Genomic DNA, 21,085 nt, shown 5'->3' on the forward strand with positions numbered 1-21,085 from the left:
AAAACTGCTGACTTTGAGATTCGATCACAGGCCCTGGTGCTGAAGGGTGATAGAGGTGCCAGTGTCCTTACCACTGACCTGACTGGCCAGTACACAGCGTGGGGGGCTTTAACCTGCAGGCAGGCGGAACACCTGCCAGGAACCCCACAGGCTGTGGAAAGTAAAAGTAGTTGGTTTTGGTTTTGTTTTAGTGATTCTGCTCTGCTTTTCTACAGTGACCTAAACTGGAACACCACTCGCCAAGTACCTGCAACAGCCAACAAGGAGCTTGTGGTGAAATATCAATAAACATACTGCTTCCTTCACCCAAACTGTCCTCTGTGAATGAAAAGAAACTAGCACCTGGGCTGAGCAGCGTTTACTGACATGGCTGACTTACATCTCGAGTGAGTTCCTTATCCGATGGCAGCCCAGGAAAAACATAAGCACCTGTGTGGCCTGCAGACGGCTCGCTGGCCTGCAGACGCACTGGCTGCCTCAGATTCATTCCTGCCTTGACAGTGTATGCAAGATACACAGTTAGGTCCTCAGCTACCTAACACTAGCCACAGGCTGGTGCAAAGTGGGGAAAGAAGGGAACTAATAACTATCATGACAGTGTGTTAGTGGTTTATATATTTTATTTATATACTTCATTTAATGTCTTATTGACACATATCCTATTTCCTATTTAAACCCACGCTGTGTTGGCTGTAGTACCATTGTGACCAGCGTTTCAGAGAGCTTCTCTGCTGCGATAGAGGCAACTGTTAGCATGGACGCCATGCTGTGCAACCCTTGCATCTCCTAACACAGAGTGTGCAATTGGCAGGTGGCCCCAGCTACTAACTGCATCCATGCAGCGCTCTGGTACCTCAGCCGATGACTGCTTGGCCCAGATGCTAGATAAGGCCTGAGGCACATGGGCCTCCTCCAATGGGCAGCTGAGCTTGAGGGCTTCCTGTGAATTTGGATGGATCTTTCTCAGAGCCGAGTCGCAGCTCAGATCTCTCCTAACTAGGCCACCCTTTCTCCTTCTTTCCATCTACAGACACCCTCTATGCAACAGGCTTTTCCATCTTATCCTACTCTCCTCCAATAAACTGCTTTGATATGTGACTCACATAGTCAGCGAATGTGAATGCTAGTACTGACTGTGACACCGACAGAGACTTGGCTACGGCGAGTGTGAGGTGCCTCTCCCAGGAGGGAGGCCTGATACAAAGAGCAAATTCCAAAGGTCTCTGGCCTGCCTTTCTCCCTCCGCACCTGGGATAACAGCAGGGACGAGAAGTCAAAACTTGAGGTCACGTGTAAAGGGCTGGAAGGGAGAAAGAAGTGCATGTGCTAGCAGGTTTGCAGAGCCATGGCTTCCTGGGACGATGGACTGCACGCATAGCTCTGAAAGGTAATAAAAGCAAAAGCAAAAGTGAAGTAGGAAGGTGTGCCTGGCACAGGCAGGATGTGGTCCTTGATGGATGCCTCACATGAGTCAGTTAGCAACTGAGCCAAGTGGCTCAAAAGAAGATGACACTAAAAATCCAAAGACATTGACTCAACAGATACTTTGGTGAAGGTGATACAGTAGGGAAAATGCAATGCTATACGAGCCCCCTGGAGCTAGAGTTATAGGTAGTTGTGAGCCTCACTGAGGTGGGTGCTGGGAACTGAGCTCAGGGCCTCTGCAAGAGCAGTGTACACTCCTAACCGCTAACTTCCTAGCCTCTCAACCATTTTTCTTTTCTAAAAAATCATTTATTAATTTTTATTTTATGTAAGTATTTGCCTGCATGTGTGTATGTGCACCACATATGTGCATGGTGTTCAGAGAGGCCAGAAGAGGCCTCTGGAACTGGACTTACAGATGGCTGTGAGCTGTCATGTGGGTGCTGGGAACTAAACCCAGGTCCTCTGCAAGAACAAGTGCTCTTCACCGCTAAGGCATCTCTGCAGCCCCTGAACTATTTTCCACAAGAAGGAAGTTTTCTATTACTTTGCCAATACCCAGAACCTAGTCCAGTGCATTCAATGAGTACTTTATGGCTTGTGTGTCCAAGAAGTACACAAACCTCTGTATAGAGTCTATGTTTCAGTTTAAAATCAGAAAAGCGAGCTATAACTTAGTATAGATAAACTAGGATAATAATATGTTGTTTGGAAACGATGACACAAAAGATGTGAATTAACTTTAAAATAAACAAATTGAAGTATATCCTAATGGCTGCGCTTTAGAAGAGGGTAGAGAATAAGGATGACAACATAATGTGATGTCTCTGCTTTTCTCAGCTACATCTCACTGAAATATCTGAGGCCGTGACTAAAAGCCCTACATCCTCTTAGACTTTTTACACTTGGTTATTAATGCCGCCTTTATGGAAATAAATAAAAAAGCCCTGATGGACGATGGGGAGTGCATTAGTGTCCATGTTATCTCTCCTGGTATGAATGTAATGGGCATCTTAATAAGGAGATATAAACTAATGTCACTGATTAGAAAATGTGTCCACTCACAGCACTTCGCATCCTCCAGTGGGGTCTGATGGTCCTGTCTGAGCGGGATTACTATAAAGCTGATGATAAATTAGGGCCAAGGGGCAGAGGGACACATAAATGTGCCTTGGAGATGAAACAATTACATTCCAGGACGTCACAGTTCCAGGTCCATTCACAGGGCAGAGCAGTAAGTTCTAAGGTGGCCCTGCCATCCTGGGATGCCCACTGCTCAGAACTGGCCAGGGAAAGCTATTTCGATAGCTGGGTCATGGGCTTCCTTGGTGGGAATAACCTGACAGTAACATTTGCATGTTTCAGTCTCTTTTAATCTCCAAAATACCATGATGTTTATCAGTGTTAAGACACAGGCACATTCCGCTTGGATGATCTCATTCTCAGGGGACTCTGTCATTATGAGAGCTTATTAAAAGAAAGCAAGGCTTCACGAGCCTTTCAGAAGAATCCTAAGTGACATTACAAATCAAATACAAAAAAAATTTTCTGGCTTAGCTATACAAAGTAATTCCATTCTTGTGGTTAGCTGAGCGGTCAGAGTTCAGCCATCTTTGGATAGAGTGACCGCCGCGATTACTATGTGAGTGGTGCAGACACAGGCTCTCCCACTCTCTTCTCACTAGCTTTGATTTCAGTGCTCAGCGCAGGGGACTGACCTGAGAGCAATAATGCCCACAGATTCGTTCACCACCAGGCTTTTGGGAAATCCCACACATTTGTTGGAATGCTGGAAAGACGTCTTTCTAAAACCCAGTCTGCTCATCTGTGGAGAGCTTGCTTTATCACATATTCTTAAGATGTGCATAGATGCTGTTTTCAGTATCAGTAATACTCAGCACAGATTTGCTTCAGTTATTTCTTTCAGATTTATTTTCACCAAAAATTAGTCCAAGCCTGCTTCCACATTTGAAAACAAACTAATAATACAGAAATATTATATGCCAATTAGGTATATAGAATGTATATATAAAAGCTCACTCAGACTAGATATATACTATTGCAACCAATAAAAGCAGACATACTTATTTGGGATGCTAAGATAAATGAAATGCTCTACTTCAAAATTCTTTTTCTTCTGGGGACTATGATAATAAAATATCTTTCACCATGGCCAATGACATCTTAAGAGGTGACAAGTATTCAACTGATGTAAGTGACAGATGGACACACACACACACACACACACACACACACACACACACTTTTCATTGCTGTCACATAGAGAAGCACGTGACGTATGACATGAAGTTTAAAGGATCCGTATGACAGAGCAAACCCCGTCAGCCACAATTCAGCCTACAGAAAGAAGTCACTGGGTCCCAAAGGGGCCCCAGGAACCCTTTTGTGCTAATTCCTTCCCTTTCCCACTGGTAACCTAGTCTCAATTTGATGTATGGTTTTCATGCCTAAACAATCCTGTTGACCCTTGTTTGGTTTTGAGCTGCATATGGACGGAATAACACTGCCGAGATCTCTTACCACCATCCTATATGCTTTGAAACTCAGCGGAATCTGTCCTAGTCATTGCCATGGTTCTGTGGTGGCACAGTATTCCACATGTAAACACACGGTGATTAATGATGGACTTGCTGATAGATTTCAGCCTGTCTCTAGTCTTTGGCTAATGTGAATACTGCTGCTATAAACACTCTGATATACAGATGTTCAACTTCACAGGACAGTGCCAAATTATTATTATTTTTCTTTTAGAGGCAGGATCTCATGTATCCCAGATTGGACTCAAACTTGCTATGTTAGCCAAGGAGAAACCCGAACCCGCCTACACCTCTTGACATGCTCCAACACGCGGTGCCGGGATTACAGACATGCTCCAACATGCGAGGCTTATTCTGTGCTAGCAATGGCATCCAGGGCTTCATGTGTGCTATGCTACACTTTCAGCCACCTGGATCATTTTTCTAACTGGTAACTTTCCTATCCCATCATGGAGAGCTGCCTTAGCAGTTAAGAACACTGGCTGCTCACCCAGAGGACCCAGGTTCAAGTCCCAGGAATCCACATGGCAGCTCACAACTGTTTCTAACTTCAGTTCCAGGGCATCTGACACCCTCTTCTGGCATCCATGAGCACTGAATGCTTGTGGTACATAGGTACACATTCAGGCAAAACATTCATACACATTTTTTAAAAAGTAAAGAGTAACCTATTTTTAGTGAGTGTGCATGCATGCCTGTCTGATTTAAGTCATGTGTTCCTGACCAGGCTGGGGGGTGCAGCAGAGTAGCACGGCCGAAGGAAACAAGTCTTGTTAGGGCACAGTCCTGGTCTTAAAGAGGCTGAGACTCACTGGTGTCACCATGAAGAGGAGACATGTTGCATTGGCGAAGCAGATTCAACTATGAGGTGAGACCACATTTGGTGCTTGAGGCCCTAGGCTGCCTTGCAGGGCACCCTGGGAACCAGACAGGACTACCAGCCAGCTGTAAAACTCAACACAATGGGACAAAGATAGAAAGCTTTAGAGAAGTTTAGAAAAAGCAAAAACACTCCATGGCACAACACAGGCTAAGAGCCCTGTCACATAAAAACAGGAAACCGAGTTATAGAGAGAACAAAGTGGCAACTGTGACCAGGAAATGAACCAGGTGTCCTTATGGTCCTAGCCACATATACTGCCCCCAAATCAACGCAGCCCAGGGGAGAGTGCTATACTTTGGAAGGCAGGAAAAAAAATACATGTATCTTTTTAATTTTGTTATGAACTAATGATTGCTAGAGAGCCAGGGCAACCTCCTTAGAGGGGGTGGGCTGTGCATGTCCTGGCATGTCTGTCCCTGATGTGGGGAGCCACACAGCGATATGCAGATGCAGAAGGACTCGAGTCCCATGTCACTGCCAATATTCCTACCATTTTGAGAATGTCAAAGAAATGCCAGTAAGAATGAAGAGATCCTGGAGATGACCTTAATGTCTGCCAACAAGGAAACTGTTAAAGGAATCATGGGATATGCATACTACAGAACAGCCTTTATATAGCTCGACTCACCAACAGTAGTCACAACATCAGTAAATGGGAAAAAAGCAGGACGCACAACAGCCTGCACACTCTAAAACCATTGTCCCCTGGATGGGGAGGCCTGGTGGCACTCAGAGGAAGGATAGCAGGCTACCAAGAAGAGACTTGATACCCTATAAGCATATACAGGGGGAGGAGGTCCCCCTCAGTCACAGACATTGGGGAGGGGAGTAAGGGGAAAATGGGAGGGAGGGAGGAATGGGAGGATACAAGGGATGGGATAACAATTGAGATGTAACATGAATAAATTAATAAAATATATTAAAAAAATAAAAATTTATCTATATTTAACTATGTACTCTGAGCACCCTGAGTGCTGAGCCAGGAAGCTCAGATGTTTAGGCCAGTCCAATCTACACAGATATGAAGCATGTCTTTATTTATTTATTTATTTATTTATTTATTTATTTATTTATTTACAGGCAAGCACTCTCTATCAGACTGCCTAGAGTGCCGGCAGCATTGCAGTTACCAAATTTAAGCTGTTTTGCTATAAGCTGTAAGCTATACATCCTCATGAAGCATGGCTTTAATGGCATTTCCCCACTGTTTCCACTGTAAGGGGAGTCTTGCAACATAGCCCAGGCTTGCCCTGAAGTCTCTAGTCTCCTGTCTCAGCCTCGTGGGTGCTGGGGTTGCAGGAGTAGGGTACTGTGCTTAACCACTCAGCTATGCTGCCTTTGTATTACATAATCTTAATCTAATTTTTTTTGGCTGTTTACTTGCTAAACTTACATTAATAAGGATGCTACTTTTATTATCATTGGAAACTCCAGCTTATAAATTTTTACGTATTCTTCTCTATTGAGTACCAGAGTTCAGATATCATTTTTTTTTAAGTTTATTTCTTCAAATACCTTATGCCTAAGCTATGCTGGTCAGTTTGACGCCAACTAAAATCAGACCAAATTCATTTTTCATAAGGTTCATAATTCATTTCATAAGGCTCAATCAATCACACACACACACACACAAAATACAGTTAGGATTCCTCTCTGACCCAAGAGCTGCTTCCTTTCAGCTGCATTCTTTGCATAGCTCCCTCCCAGCAGATGTCACTGCTGGTGGCGCTTTGAGAAGTCAACTTCACAGAGTAAGAAGGCTAAGTGACAGCATAGAGGCAGACATGTGACAGATGCTACATATACACCTTAGCTTCCAATCACAGGGAAAAAAAAAAACCAAAGGTTGTTATGTAATCGCCCCCCCCCCTTCCTGGAACTTGCTCTGTTGACCAGCTGTCCTTGAACTCAGAGATCTGCCTCTGCCTCCTGAGTGCTGGGATTAAAAGTGTGCACCACTGCCACCTCCACCACCACCATCTGGCCTTGAGATATATCTCTTGCTGCCAGGCAGGAAGAAATTAACAAGCATAGTCCTTGCTCTCGGACAGGACGGGCAGGCTCTCCATACCTTTGCTCGCCCGGTTGCTCTGTGATTGAGTGCAACGAGCTTTGTCCTCAGAAGTTCAATGTATCCAGTGGTAAAGTGAGAACAGTGATGTCAACACTCATAAGGGCTTTTGCAATCAACAGAGGAGATGATGTGTATGAATGGGTTCTGTGCCCTAAAATAAGCTATATAAAAGTGAGTTAGAGTTCTGCTTTTCTTATTGCAAAAGATGTTCCTGGTATGGGTTTCTAGCTTCTAGTTTCAGTTTAAAGTTGGAAAGACTGCTTAATTAATTTATCATTTTCCATATTTGAAGAATGTGGTGACTACAGCCAATATAATACTAACAATGTTTAGTAAATTTCTTAATAACTGATGATGGTTCTTTTAAAAGTTAACATGTTAGTATATAATATTAATCAACCATTTAAAGTAAAAAAAAAAGCATGCTATCACTCTAAGTTCAAGATGAAAAAAATAAAAAATAAATATATATTTTTCTGTGTCAAAACTCATTTAAATATATATCCCTATTATTTAAATACATATTTACTCCTCCTCCTACACACACACACACACACACACACACACACACACACACACGTAGACAGACAGAGGGGAAGGGAAGGGAGGAAAGGAGGGAGGGAGGGAGGGAGGGAGAGAGAGAGAGGAGAGAAAGAGACAGAGAGAGAGAGAGAGAGAGAGAGAGGAAGAGAGAGAGATAATTAACTATCTTAGGGAAGAAAGTACAACCTGGCTTCTTAGTTTATTCTCCCAATATCTATTAATACACAAAGCACGCCAGGGCTCACTTGGCCACATGTAGGTTCTGGTGTAAAACCTGGGAGCTGTGCAGCTTAGGACACTATAGTAGTCAGCCCAAACCATTCTGTTTCCCTAGGGAGGTGGCCCCTGCACCTGCTAGGCTGATCTACATAAGCCCAGCCACACAGGCCTGCATTCTTCCTCTTGCCCTAGGAGAGCCGCACGCTCTCATCATCCCTGCACTTTCAGCTCAGACTGAAGCATTCTTTCCACACACCTGGGTCAGGACAGCAATGACAATAACAACAAGTGTACTATCATGTACTGAGACTCCCTTCTGTGGACAAGTCCTGATCTATGGTATTATTCCAACTATAATGGTGGGAAAAGCCAAAGATCCAGAAATTACCTGGGAATTGTGCGATTATGGAGAATTTAAAATATCTTCTTTGATCTTTTTTTGTAATTTTCCAAAATTTGACAACGGACACGTATTAATTTTAATCTTGAAATTTGTGCACACATAAGTGTGACACTAGGGTCTGAACCCAGGACCTCACATATTATAGATAAGTGTCTGCCCACTGAACTATATACTTGGGCCCAGAAATTTTCTTTTAAAGGAAAAAGACAGATGGTGATGCTAGCTTAAGGACAGGCTTATAGATTAATGGAAAAGAATTCAGAAGTTAGAAATGAATTCTCACACACACAATAAAGTTATTTAGAGGGAACCATGGAGTCATCTCCCCAGCACGTGTTTCTGGAACAAGTGGACATCCCTGTGCAGAAGAAGAAAGCTACAGTGCTTCTCTGCACCACACGACCATGACTCAAGTGGACCACAGACCCAAATATGGGAGGCCAAACAACACAGAGCCTAAAAGTAAATCCACATGACCTTGCCAAAACCTTATACAGAAAGTACGGCAGGATAAGAAAGACAGATAAAACAACACCACCCAAACAAACACCCTTGCACTGCAGTGAGTATGGGTGGAAAGAAAGCCTGCGGGATGGGAGAAACTACTTTCATTTATTGATTTTTTTATTACGTAAGTTATATTAATTATGTAAATAAACTGAATGATTATTTATCAATCATTTATCTTAAAAGCGACTTTTTATCTAAAATATACAAATAGACAAATAACTCAACTTAAAAATGAGGAAAGGTCTGCATAGGCGTGTCTCTAGAGAAGACACACAAACAATGGGTATGGGCTTGAAATGATGCCTGGCATCTTAGCCAGTAGAAAACAACTCAAATCAAACCTCTTGACAGCTAGTGGAAGGCTACACTCAAAAAGACAGAAAATAGCAAGTGCGGACAGACACACAGAGAAATTGGAGGCCTAGAACAGTGTTGGCAGGAATATAAAATGATGTGGCCATCAAAAAATGTCTGACAATTATTCAAAACATTCAAACCAGGGCAATAACTCAATGGTAGGATGCTTGCTTAGCGTGCGTCAGGCCCTGGGCTTGGTCCTGAGTGTGGGATTTAAGAAAAAAATAAAAAAACGAGGTTGAGCTGGAAAGATGGCTCAGTGGTTAAGATTGCCATTTGCTCTTCCAGAGGTCCTGACTTCAATTCCCAGCAACCACATGGTGGCTCACAACCACCTATAATGTAATCTGATGCCCTCTTCTGCAGATAAAGCACTCATATGCAATAAATAAAATAAATAAATCTTTAAAAAAACTTGTACTCATTGTTTAGGGGAAGGAAGAGCTAGAGGATCCTTGGGGCTTGTTGACCAGTCAGTGTAAAGAAACAGTGAGCTGTTCCATGATCAGTGAGAGACTTAAAAAAAAAATAACGCCGGGCAGTGGTGGCGCATGCCTTTAATCCCAGCACTTGGAAGGCAGAGTAGGTGGATTGCTGTGAGTTCAAGGCCAGCCTGGTCTACATAAGGGAGTCCAGGACAGTCAAGGCTACATAGAGAAACCCTGACTGGAAAAACCAAAACAAACCAAACCAAACAAAAAACCCCAAAAAGTAGTAGTCGTAATAGTAATAGTAATAATAATAATAATAATAATAATAATAATAATAATAATAATAATAATAATAATAATAATAGTAATAATAATAATGGAACAATAGAGGAAAACACCCAACCTGGACTTCTGGCTTCCACATGCACATGCATGGGCAGCTACATCAGCACGTGTACCCATGCACCAAGCTACTGCATTTTATACTTTAAGGGATGAAAATTGTAAATGCATGTCAATTATACGTAAGTAAAGTCTTTTTAAGAATTTTCAACATGAACTTTCACTGTGTTACTGCCAAATTTTTGTTGGCAGCTTGGGGGAACATTCTGACCATGACCACATCCTTGGAGGGCTTGGGCTGAAGCTCAGGGTGGTATGCTTGACACGCGCGTGTGAGGCCCCCATGTTCAATCCCCAGGACTAATGAAGAAAAAACAATCTTTGGGATGTGTACTCCTGATTCCCCTAAGAATTAGAAAATAAAATGCATTCTCTCCCCACGTCATACACCTTGAACTGCGTGTTGGAGAAGCATGCCGGGGCTTAAGCTGCTGGTGGGCAGGCACGCAGCCCATCTCAACAGCCATATGCTTGGGCACTGGAACACTGAGCGTTAGAGAATATGCCCGTGTCCTCATGGGTCAAGGCTTGTTCAGAAGGAGAAGGTGCTTTCACTAGTCTGCAGGGACAGGAAGGGGCGGGGTGAGAGGGAAGGAGGCCGCGGAGTCTTAGGACTTTAGAACATGTACTGCTGTAGTGAGCACCAGCTCTCAGCCTTGAATTATTGTTTTACTTAACTCTTGGCACAGATATAAAGGTCTGTGTGGAATCCAGAGAATGACCTAGAAAAAAAAAAAAAAAAAAAGGAATAATATCCATCCAGCTAGTGGGAATACTTAATCTGAGCTCTCTCTGTCAATATGTCAGGTTGTAAGGCTACAGGAATTAGCACACAGGCAGTTCAATATCTTTCAGGCCAGATCTGGAAAGCATGTGGGGATGAAATGGGCTATAGGACTGAAATCACACCAAAGTCCTACAGGCAAGCAACCGTAAGTCACCATTGCTATCTGTAAAGCATGTCCCCAAAGCGTTAGACCCTCAGCCCCTCCCCCCAGCTTTTAGGGAGGAAAGAAGAGGCTCTGGCTTAAGAGAAGCCAAAGATACGGTAAAGGATCAGTCCACAGAGAGATGCTGACCCCCTGACATGGACAGTGTTGCATAACTGGGATTCACACCAGCAGGTCTGCTCTCACACAAGGATTAACATCTGGGGGTTGACACGTGTATCTTGTTTTATTAGAGTATGCGCAGCCGAGGGCCTCTATAAGAGTCTGGATGGCCCCACTGTCTAGGACAACAAGTCTCAAAGGTCCTTTTGACTCTTAAAATCAGTTCAGACTCCCAAAGGCATGTATGTTAATATTTGCCATACTGGAAATGAGAATTAAAATAAACTTTAATTATTGATTCATTAAAAAAAATAGAGGGGATAGAGAGACGGCTCGGCAGTTAAAAGCACCTGTTGCTCTCACAGGACTAGGGTTCACTTCCTCATAACTGCCTGTAACTCCCACTTCAGGGGATCTGATGAGCTTTTGCATCCGCGTGCACATGGCACACACGCACACACACATAAAAATAAATGTAAAGAAACAACAGAAATCTATTACTTGTCAGTGTAAATAAAAGTTTATATTGACAATTAAAACAGGCATGTTTTTAAAAAATGATGAGATTAGTGCCATCTTTTAAGAATATATTTTTCTGCAGGCCTCCTTTGAGATGTCTTGGTTAGCACAGAGCAGCTGAAGTCTGATTTTTTTTTTCTGTTGCGTTCATCACCAAATGTTACTCTGTAAGAAAATCCAGCCTTGCCTTAATGTACAGTTAGAAAATAAAGGCGTATTTAATAATCTTTTCAAATATCTGAGGACAGTTTTCTCTGACACACTCCCCAACTTGCCATGCAGTCCGTGCAATGCAGAATCCGAAGCCTTCTTAAAGGGTTGCAGCCCCAGAGAGGGCTCAGAACCACTGTTTTAATACATTACAGGTCTTTAGTTGGTGTTTCTTGCTGTTGAAGTGATACCGGCCCACGTATGACTTCATAGTATCATGTATTGGCCATTTGAAAAATTTAGCTTATAAACATACATTTGTCATATACATTATATGACAAAACAAAACACACCTACCTGTAAGGACTGGGAAGTTGTCAGTTTTGGTGGCAAATGCAGGTTTTCGCTGCTTCTGTTGTTGAAGACAGGGTCTTGCTATCTAGCGCTGGCTGCCCTGGGACTCACTATCCATAACAAGCTGCCCTTGACTTTTTGGCAATCCTCTTGCCTTTGCCTCCTGTGAGCTGGCATCACAAATGTGTGCCGCCACGTCTGATTCCGCAAGTGTTCTGAGATACTTTTACTCAAAATCTTGGATTTTATCAATCCGTTTCCTGTATGTGGCAGGCCCACTTCATTCATTTTTGAGAAAATGTTTGCCAAATACCTAAGTCTGAATGACCATTCTGATGCTCAGAGGCTGCTGCATAAGGAAGTGGCCAGTTCAGTCAGCAACTCAAGTGTTCCTTGTGATGCTTGGGTTGCATAGGAGGGCTTCCTGCAGGTCCCTTCCCATCACGCAGACTATGAGGAAGAGGTGCATTTCCATCAGGATGTTAGAAACTCAATACATTCTACTGCTTCACGATGGGCATTCTTTTTAAAACACGATTTTGTGTTTTGGAAGGACAACACAGTGGTTAAGAGCACTTGCTGCTCTTACAGAGGACCCAGATTCAATTCCCAGCACCCAGAGGGCAGCTCACAATCTTGTCTTGAGCTTACAGCAATCTTCCTGCCTCAGCCTCCTTAGTGTTAGGATTAGGACTTATGTCTGAGTCTGACAGACCCATTTCTGCAGCGTCACCTGCTCCCAACAGTGAAGGCCATCGCCTCCTGAAGGGGCAGGCTCTAAGACAGACATTAGTAGCTGATGCCGACAGCGAGCATTTTGCTGGACCAACTCACTCTTGATGCACACACACCACGCCACTACAGTGGCAAGCAGAGGGCAGGCAGGCTGGCTAGGCTCTCTGTTCTTCTCAGGATAGCTCAGAAGTTCTGCTTGAAGGCCTGTCTTCCTAAGCCCGTGCTTTCAAAGCGTGGGCTGGATTGATCCCAAACCCTGAAGTAACAAATATTACTAAGTTCTGTCATTTCCTCCACCAGAAAAGTGATTTTACTACTACTTCTGGTTGTGATGAAAGGTCCTATTGACTATTCAAATCCTCAACCAAGTTGTGGACGAGGTATGAGATGACTTCACTCCCTTTTCTCTGGCACTTTAACACATGCCAGTGCTTTCATCCACCTCCACTAACGTGGCTTGTAAATCACGGAGGCGGGGTTGTCCTAATGGCACGACTTGTTCCCATCTCTAGAGATGGGGCATAAGCAAGACTGACTGAAAAGACAAATTCCTCTTTGACAACATTCATTAGTATACACAGATAATCCATCCAAAGCCGCACACATCTTACTGCTGTACAGCTAGCTTATGAGGCACAAATAGGAACATGGGAGAACGATGCTAGTAAGGTCAAAACAGGCTTCTCAGGGGTCACAAATTTGCTAAAAGTTTCTTTTATGTGTTTAAAAGTAGCTTCCTGAACCAAGCTTTCAAATCTATGGAAGTTTGTTTTGAACAAACAGAAGATGACATCAGAGAGCAAGCGACTTGTTTGCTATGGACAGAGCAGACAAGCTGTTGCCCTCCTCTTAAAGAATCGACAGCTGAGCACAGACGATTACTACGGGTGGGCTACTCCTGATACAGATGAGAACAGCAGTTGAGCACACTGTGGCCTTGGCTTGGTTAAGTTGCAGGCTACTTGGGAAGTGCTCCATTTGTGAGCCGATGTGATGGAGAGCTCTGCCTTCTGAGTTTCCCACGGCAAAGAGCAGTCTCCCTTGGCCTTTCAGCTGGGCTACTCTCAGCGTCTCTTTCTACCATTTTTCCCATTTCTGTTTAGGAACATGACATCTGTATGTGCATGCATTCCTGAGTTCACAGCTAATATATATTAATAAGGAGACCCAGGCACTGCAGCAGGGCAGGTCACACCTGGAAGCTTCTAAGTCCAGCGTCTACATTCACAGAGCAAGATACTGCAAATAGGACAGGAGAGAACCTCAGAACTCAGACTAGAAATTTGTTCTTCTACTTTCACTCTTGGTCAAACCATGCTCCCTCTCTGCTGCAGCTGAGCTCCCGACATGCTGTCAAATTCACTTCTTTACTAATTTACTTCATCTTCTTTGGAGCAGTCTTAGTGTTGGTATTTTGGGACTAGACCAGTCTGTCAAAGCATGGTCTTCTCCATGGAATGGCACGACTGTAACAGAGGTACATGAGCCAGACAGCCTTGACATTAAAGTCCTGTTTCCTTGACAGAAACGCTTATCTGCCAAAACATCAGAGGGAAGGAAAGCATCAGTTGTGGGAAGGGAAGGTGAGTTGTGGGCAGAGCCTGTATGTGTGTGTGTGGCTGCTCACCCTAGCATGGTGGTGAGCCTGGAAGGTGAGTTGTGGGCACAGCCTGCATGTGGCTGCTCACCCTAGCTGGTGGTGAGCCTGTGTGTGTGTGTGGCTGCTCACCCTAGCATGGTGGTGAGCCTGTGTGTGTGGCTACTCACCCTAGCATGGTGGTGAGCCTGATGTGTGTGTGTGTGTGTGTGTGTGTGGCTTCTCACCCTAGCATGGTGATGAACCTGTGTGTGTGTATGGCTGTTCACCCTAGCATGCTGGTGAGCCTGTGTGTGTGGCTGCTCACCCTAGCATGGCAGTAAGCCTGTGTGTGGCTTTTCACCCTAGCATGGTGGTGAGCCTGAGCACATGTAGCCTGGGTTAGGAAGCGAGTGGTTAATGCAGTGTGGCAAACTAGAAATATGGTCCAATTTCAGAAAAGGATAACGATATTCACAACCACATTTAAAAAAAAAAAAAACACACACACACACACACACACACACCAAAACCCAAAAAACCTATCATTAAACTGAGGTCTGAGGGGAAGAAACACAAAGATAATGCCATACGGAAGGATAATTCTAGGTCTGGTCAGCCTTTAGATTCGTATGACAACAGAGGCTCGTAAAAGCAATGCATCACAAACCTATTACTTATATAAAATCAAAAGGCCGCGGGTCCAGCTGACAACGTCTTTAAGGAACAGCAGATTGTGGCTACTCCACCACATGATGCTGCAATTGGACGGACGTGCAAAGGAAAGGAGAACGCTAAAGCGGGCCTTCTTCTGCAGCCAAAACACTCACGGACCGTCTACCTCCTGAAGTCGAGCCAGCTGCACTAAAGAAATGCTATGGATTGCTCTCAGGAAAACACAGATGCAGGCATCTGATGCTCCTCCTAGGGTCCACGGACAAGCACTGCTCAAGTGAGACTCTAGCTGATGGGGTACTGCAGGAGCCAGAGTCTAGGGCAGGCTGGAGGAACCACTCTTGGTCTTTCCCTTTGGGCCCTGGATAATGAGGCGAGGAGCCCATTATGGACTTGCCAAAAGCACTAAACTTTTATTCCATGAACAATAATGCAAAACGAGTCCCCAGAAGTGGGCTAAGAGAAGAAATCCATTACCAATCAAGCTGTGGGGCCGAGGGATTGTTCAGACCACACAGTCGATCGAGTTCAAGCCTCCCAGGAAGAACTCAGAAAAGGACGGTGAGAGGCAGAGAGGGACTCCACAGCATGCTCACTGCTTCTCCAAATTCATTTTACTGTCACAGACTAAGACTATGGCCAGCGAGCTGCACTGCCCATGTAAACAGCTAAAGCAAAGGGTCCTGTGCGATAAATAGTTATGGAGAAAGAGGGTTAACAAGCGAGTAAGAGGAACAAGAAGAGTCACTTACTTGTGCTATGTTCTTGTTCAGAAGGTAGACACCATAATCAAACTGCAGCTTCTCCCCTCCCTTTGGATATAGCGGAAACCTGAGGAAGGTAAACAAAAATGAGAAATTCTCAAGAAAAGAGTAAAATGACCTCGGCGTTGTGGACAGAAGCAGACTTTCTTAGACCCAGCACAAACATCTCATGATTAGACTTAATCATGGACCACGGACTTGGGTATGGTTACTGTAATCTACTAATATCTGTGTAAGAGACAACAGCTGCCATCTTCCCATGGAGACACTGAACACACAACAGGGATGCATACACCAGTGACCCACAACTCCAAAGCAGGTTACTGTTTCCTGATTATGGGTCAGAATCTTGCCAAACTATGGCCAAGATCCTCCATATTCTTTCTAATGCACCGGACTTGAAATGTCAACTTCTAGAATTAAATGAGAAAGAAAGATTAAGGGGAAAAATAGACTTAAAATCGACTTAAAAGCAATGTATAAGACTGTTTCTCTTAAGATGGCCAATCAAAATTAATGCCAAAGATGAGCCAAAAGTCATCTGAAATTTATCCCTTTTACAAGCACAGCTATTTGGATGTGATGTTGTCATGGTAATATATCTATGCCACAAATTTCTCAGCAACACCCTCAGTGATCTGCCTCACTAAGGCAACAAGCATGAGCTCGGGACCTGTTAAGGTGAGGGGTATGTTGGGGAATGTGTTTCCCTCGAGAGGTCCCTTTCTCCCCCGGGCATAGGAAGAAGCCAGCTCACTCTTTGTTTGTTTGATTGATTGACTGATTTCCCCACCCTGACTCTTAAGAACAAGCACAATTGCAGGGATCAGAAGCAGATTTCTGTGCAGAAAGATCAGCCAGCAGCACTTCTTGCTGGGCTTTCTTACTGACAGCCCTGCTAGCTGCAGAGGGGAAATCTCAGCATGCTTTGAATTTGTACTTCCCTGATGGCCAAGGGTGTTAGGCATCATTTTAAATGTTTATCAGCCATTTGTAAATCATCTTTTGAGACTATCTGTTAATTAGCCCATTTTTTCCTAGGGTGTTGGTAGGAATGCAAAATGTTCTGGCCACTACGGAACTAAGTACAGAGAATCTCAAAAAACGAAGTATGCAACTACCATCCTGGGTATGTACCTGACTGGCTCTCAGTCAGCACACCACAGAGGTGCCTCCAAATCTGTGCCTACAGCAGCACTGCCCACAGCAGCCGGGTGAGGGAAGCAGCCTAGGTGTCCTTAAACAGAGGAACGGATAAAGAAAACGTGGCACATACACACAGAGGAACTTTATTCCATCATAGAAGAAAGTTTTTATTCTCATGCTGCTTGCAGGAGAATGACTAGGACTGGCAATTACTATATTAAATAAAATAAGCCAGACACAGAAGGACAAATACCACAGTTCCTCTTAACTGTGAGTCCTAGACATTTTTATGGCTATATCAAAACATCCATCTGTCTGTCCGTCCATCCATGAAGAATGACATGAAAGCAGCAAGGAGACTAAGGGAAAGAAGGAGAGTGGCAGGAAAGGAAGCAGGGATGACTAAAGGAAGGAAGAGGATGAGAGGATGAGTGAATCTGGTCAAAGTTCATGGTATATTGGAAAGAAACTGTCTTCCTGAAATACATCATGGTATACAATGACTATACACTAATTTAAAAAAAGATCATCCACAACTGAGGGTCATGAAGCAGATGACATCTCACTTGCTTCTGCAATGTAGAATTATTCTCAAGAATAATATATCATAGTGGAATGAATAGTGTGAATTAACTACTAACGATTCATTTTGATTGTCACAAATGCCTGAAGAAGAAATGCATTCTAATAAAGAAAGCCCAGAGGGTAGAGCGTTTTCAAGTACAATAAAAGCAGGAAGTACAATTGAAAAGCTTTCTATTAAAGTCTCAAGAGCTGGGGTTTCCTAGTACGCAGAAGGTAAATCTGGTGTGCTGTAAAGTTACAGGCATTGGGGAGTGAGCAAGGCCATGAACTAAAAATTTACTAACGGAAACAAAACGCTTTAGACACCCATCAAGAACACAGGACTTTGAATTTAACTGGGAGAATAAAACATAAACTATGACACGTGGTGTATCCCCAGCAGAGAGGAATAAAAATGACAGCAAAGGAAGACAAGCCGTGCAACAGCAGTTGTGCTTGCAAGGTGCCTGGGAACCATTCACGCTCCCCTGGGCTAGGGTAGAGGGAAACTACATATTTGTAGACATAACAGTGAGGCTCTTGGGAGGAATCTGTGGAGTCCAAAAGCTCTGCCCGTTGTGGGGTTATTCTGTAAACCACCACACAGAGACTCTCTGAACAGTCCTCCCAACCCAAAGTTATCTCCACTTTCAAGTTATAAATCCAGAAACTCCATACACTGTAAGAGTAAATTGAGATCAGCCCACATTGAAAACCAAACCTCTACATTTGTGAAAACTGGATCTCAGGACGTTTGACTCCTTATGACTGCCCTGGGACTTCACGGGAAGAACCACAAGGTACAAGTGTAACATTAAAACAAAGCCGGAGAGTGGTTAGAGACAAAGGCTGGCCAGGCCGATGCTAAAGCAGACCAGGAATCAGGACAGAGTTCACATTGCGTTCCTCTTCCACATTCCTAATGGGTCACTTCAAGTTGAACACTTTGTTTGTAACTCTCACATTCATCTCCGGTTGCAGAGGCACGTGGGTTTATAGACCTCCTAAGCAAGCTGGAGACGTGGGACCCACTGCAACGGGTGCCGCCTAGCGCCATCAGGACATAAGATCGGAATCAAAAGCATTTTTTCTCAACTACATTTGCAAATCATGGACAGCTTAGAAAAGAACCTAGCTACTCACATCCAACCAGAAAAACATCCTTGACAGCACAAAAGGATTTATTTCAGGAGAGTATTACAGCCAGTGTGGTGGTGCATGCCTGGGGGCCCCAGTGCCTAAGAGGACGGCAAGTTCAAGGCCAGCATGGGCTAAATACTTATCTCAAAACAAACAAACAAACAAAGAAAAACCAACCAACCAGTCAACCAACCAACCAAACGAAAGAACAGGAAGGAAAGGATACAACTGCTAAATTACTGCACAATGAAACATAATTTACTGTTAATACATTCAATATTAATCCTTTTGGGGGGGGTTCGAGACAGGATTTCTCTGTGTAGCCTTAACTGTCCTGGATTCACTTTGTAAATCAGGCTGGCCTTGAACTCACAGCAATCCACTTACTTCTGCCTCCCAAGTGCTGGGATTAAAGGCGTGTGTCACCACCACCCTGCTCAATATTAATTTTTAATACACAACTAAATAGTCAGCATAAAGTTACTTTTGAAGTTAAAATACATTTCCAAGTTCCATTAGGATTGCACCACTGTACACAGTGAAAGCCACAGAAGCAGAAGGCAAACACACAGCATGAGTGCAAGAAGCTGGTCTAAGGTCACGGCCACCGCTACCTGGTACAGAAGGTGGCCTTGGGTGCAGAAGCCTACCCTCATCTCCTATGCCTGGTCTCATCACTCTGAGTGATGACGTCAGCCCAGCCCACTTCCTTCTTCCAGGCACCTCAGGTTCTGCACATATGTGTGAATATTTGGTTAACCCATGCTTCTCTTGGTACGTGGCTCAGCACTTCCTTAGTACAAGGCTGGCTCTCAGGACAAACACTGGTTCTTTCGTTGTTTTTGTTTTTTGGACAAGGCTGAACAACTGACCAAAAACTTACTGGGTATCTCAGACTGGCCTCAAAACCGAGGAGATCCTCCTGACTTCAGCCCCCTGAGTATTACGATTATAGGCAGGCATGGGGCACACTGTGCCCAGCTTAGAAACAGGTTTGATTTTGTTCTTCTGCTTTTACTAATAGACACTCAACAAATACTTTTTGAATGAAAGAAACAGATCATATGTGAAAACGATTTGGAGGTCATTATGCAGGGCCACTTCAACATGAGAGAGGGTTTGTGAGGGTCTCCCCGAGTGCTCATGTGACCCTGGTGGGATTAGAAGGGAGGGTTTGTGAAGGGTCTCCCCGAGTGCTCATGTGACCCTGGTGGGATTAGAAGGGAGGGTTTGTGAAGGGTCTCCCCGAGTGCTCATGTGACCCTGGTGGGATTAGAAGGGAGGGTTTGTGAAGGGTCTCCCCGAGTGCTCATGTGACCCTGGTGGGATTAGAAGGGAGGGTTTGTGAAGGGTCTCCCCGAGTGCTCATGTGACCCTGGTGGGATTAGAAGGGAGGGTTTGTGAAGGGTCTCCCCGAGTGCTCATGTGACCCTGGTGGGATTAGAAGGGAGGGTTTGTGAAGGGTCTCCCCGAGTGCTCATGTGACCCTGGTGGGATTAGAAGGGAGGGTTTGTGAAGGGTCTCCCCGAGTGCTCATGTGACCCTGGTGGGATTAGAAGGGAGGGTTTGTGAAGGGTCTCCCCGAGTGCTCATGTGACCCTGGTGGGATTAGAAGGGAGGCTCAAGCCGGGAACCAATGTGCAAGCAGCAACCACTTGACTTGACTTTGCAACAGTGTCACTATTATTTCAAAGAAACGGATGCCTTGGACACCTATTTAGTAAGTGGAAGAGACATGACCTCATTTCTCGGTCTTCATGGATAAATGCAGCATTCTCCCTTGCTCTGTGTCCGTCAGAGGGGCACACCCAGGATGACTGATCAGGAGACCGTCGTCAGCCAGCTGCAAGCAAGAGTAGAGGGAACAGGGGGTGTCCATCTCGGAGAACGGGTGTCAGTGCGTTCACAGACACACAGCCCTGGGGCTGTTCTGCATGGCTTCTGGAAGCATGGTGTGACCTCACCACAGCCACTCAAGGTCCTAAAACTCTTGGGTACAGGTGGCCAGTCAGAAATGGGGAACATACAAAAGACAGAGGGTGGAGTGGCTGCCTGCCAAAGAGCAGACCCAGACCCTAATTCCCAGAACCTGTGGATGTGACCTTATTTGGAAAAGGGGTCCCCAAATATTAACAGATTTTGGAATGAGATCACCTTTGATTATCCAGATGGGTCTTAAATCCAGCAGGTGTGCTTTTAAGGGAATGGCAGAGGACAGGTCACGTGACCTCAGCCACAGCCTGGAAATATCTAGAAACTTGGAAATGGGGAAGAAAAATGGGTGGCCTCACTAATACCTTGTTTTTGGACTTTAGGTGTCCATGAGAGAGTACATTTCTGGTGTTTTAAACCATCAAGTTTGTGGTAATTGAGGAACGCCCTAGAAAGCACCCCTGGAGGAAACACCGGCTTCCCCCTGACCAATGAGCTGCAGCATCTCCTGCTGCACCCAAATCAGACACCTGCATGTGTGGATCTGAATGCATAACGGCTTCATCTTCCTTCAGAAACCCAGAAACCACTTCAAAACTACAATGCCAAAGGAGCATCTGGGTAGGTGTTAGCTAGGGCTGGGTGTGGACCTACTGAGTGCTGTGAGGCACTC

The 21,085-nt window shown here is 44.5% G+C and overlaps 1 protein-coding gene across 1 annotated transcript in view; it reads right to left on the reverse strand.

Annotated features, from left to right (window-relative positions):
- Uvrag (UV radiation resistance associated) overlaps positions 1 to 21,085 on the reverse strand; it is a 256,107-nt gene that overhangs the window by 41,908 nt on the left and 193,114 nt on the right. The window contains exon 13 of the mRNA XM_051149003.1: positions 15,619 to 15,697. Within this exon, the coding sequence (XP_051004960.1) occupies positions 15,619 to 15,697 (79 nt within the window). The remainder of the gene's footprint in view (positions 1 to 15,618; positions 15,698 to 21,085) is intronic.

This window comes from Acomys russatus, chromosome 7 (assembly GCF_903995435.1).
Source record: "Acomys russatus chromosome 7, mAcoRus1.1, whole genome shotgun sequence".
NCBI classification, from domain to species: Eukaryota; Metazoa; Chordata; class Mammalia; order Rodentia; family Muridae; genus Acomys; species Acomys russatus.